Below are 1,852 nucleotides of genomic sequence, written 5' to 3'. Positions count from 1 at the left end.
AAGAATGGATCTGGTAAATATTATCTACCTCATCAAGCCGTTATACGAGAAAAGTGCGGGTGGTATTTGACGCATCATGTAAGACTACCAATGGAAAGAGTCTTAATGACATTATGTATGTGGGGCCACGATTACAGAAAGATATTTTTTATATTTTCGTAAACTTTCGAGTGAAAAGATATGTGATTATGGCGGACGTGGAAAAAATGTATCGACAAATAATGGTCGACAAGGAAAGTCAGACCTATCAGCATTTACTATGGAGGAAAGAGAAGAATGACCCCATCCAGGAATATAAACTTACAACTGTTACGTTTGGAACTACCAGCGCCCCATTTTTAGCAGTTGGAACATTAATGGAGATTGCCAAGGAGTGTGAATACGAATCGATAGGCAGAATAATAAGAGATGACTTTTATATGGATGATTTATTGACAGTGTCCGATTCATTACAAAGGTGTTGTGAGATAAAGTCAAGTATATCCCAACACACGTCAAAATATGGATTTCATTTAAGGAAGTGTTCCAATAATGAGGAGATTGTGCCGATGAAGGACGCAGAAAAAGAAAATGAAACAATAAATTTGAAGGAGAAATCAAATGTAAAAACTTTGCGACTTCAATGGACACCCAAGGAAGATGAATTGCTTTTTACAATATCCGAGGCTGAATCAACAAAGTATACAAAAAGAAAAGCTTTATCATATCTGGCAAAAATATTCGACCCACTCGGCTTGCTAACGCTAGTGGTGATTACAGCAAAATTGTTTATACAATATCTATGGCTATTACCAATGGATTGGGACGAGAAGTTGGATGTCGTCTTAGAAAAGAGGTGGTTGGAGACTGTGGGAAAAATATCAGACCTACAAAATTTGAAGATTCCTAGGTGGCTAATGACTAAGGACGAAGAAAATCTACAATTCTTGGGATTTGCAGATGCATCTGAGAAAGCGTATGCGGCGGTTGTCTATGTCAAAACGTCAGGTGGAGTGTCCTTAGTTGCAGCGAAAAGCAAAGTTAATCCGATAAAGAACAGGAAAACTCTTCCAAAACTTGAACTCTGTGCAGGGCATCTTCTAGCTCGACTATTGAAAAAGTAATCGAAATAGTGAGAAATAATAAGAAGGTGTTTGCTTGGAGTGGCTCTACCATAACCCTGGCTTGGATAGAAAATAATAACAGCAAGGACAAATTTGTAAGGACCAGGGTTTCCGCCATAAGGAAATTGGTACCAGAAGTTCGATGGAATTATGTAAAATCACAAGATAATCCTGCCGACTTGGGGACAAGAGGGGTATCTTTTTTTTATTTATTTTCTTGGCGAATCCAAGCCGCAAAGCCATATACGGATTCCAAAACTACACAAATCAGGGTATCTCCTGATAAGATAATTGAATCAGAGATGTGGTGGAAAGGCCCATCCTGGTTATCCGAAGAAGAGGATGAATGAACAAGTCAGCCGCAGAAAACGATAGTTTTGGTAACCAATGTGAGGTCTGAGCCAACATATCTATATTATTTAACAGAGAGGTATTCATCATACCAAAAATTGATGAGAATTTACGCTCTAGTGTTGCAGATTATTGGTAAGTTAAGGAAGAAGTCGTACCATATAAAATATTTAACGCGAGAAGAAATAACAAAGCCGGAAAAATTAATCATAAAAGGACACCAACATGCCGAGTGGCGAACAGAATTGAGACAGCTGAAGGTAAAGAAGCAGATTGATCGAAACCACAAGTTAGCGACACTATACCCGTGCATAGGAGAAGATGGAGTAATGAGGGTAGGAGGTCGGTTTCATAACTCTGTGCTAACAATGGATCAAAAGCACCCTTTCATCATAAAC

At 38.6% G+C, this 1,852-nt stretch overlaps 1 protein-coding gene across 1 annotated transcript; it reads left to right on the top strand.

Annotated features, from left to right (window-relative positions):
* Positions 1–221: 221 nt before the first annotated feature.
* On the top strand, positions 222–1,453 carry LOC142235402 (uncharacterized). Its single transcript, XM_075306656.1, has 2 exons — positions 222–955; positions 1,072–1,453. The coding sequence occupies exons 1-2, from the start codon at positions 222–224 to the stop codon at positions 1,451–1,453; spliced, it is 1,116 nt and encodes a 371-aa protein (XP_075162771.1).
* Positions 1,454–1,852: the final 399 nt, after the last annotated feature.

This window comes from Haematobia irritans, chromosome 4 (assembly GCF_050003625.1).
Source record: "Haematobia irritans isolate KBUSLIRL chromosome 4, ASM5000362v1, whole genome shotgun sequence".
NCBI classification, from domain to species: Eukaryota; Metazoa; Arthropoda; class Insecta; order Diptera; family Muscidae; genus Haematobia; species Haematobia irritans.
Note: the sequence above shows the minus strand (reverse complement) of the source record. Positions and strands in the feature narration are given on the sequence as shown.

What these genes read in the sequence shown, in the direction of transcription:
- LOC142235402 (XM_075306656.1), top strand. Translation starts at nt 222, where the DNA reads ATGGTCGACAAGGAAAGTCAGACCTATCAGCATTTACTATGGAGGAAA. An exon ending in GCAGATGCATCTGAGAAAGC is followed by an intron (nt 956 to 1,071) that starts GTATGCGGCGGT and finishes AACTCTGTGCAG; the next exon opens with GGCATCTTCTAGCTCGACTA.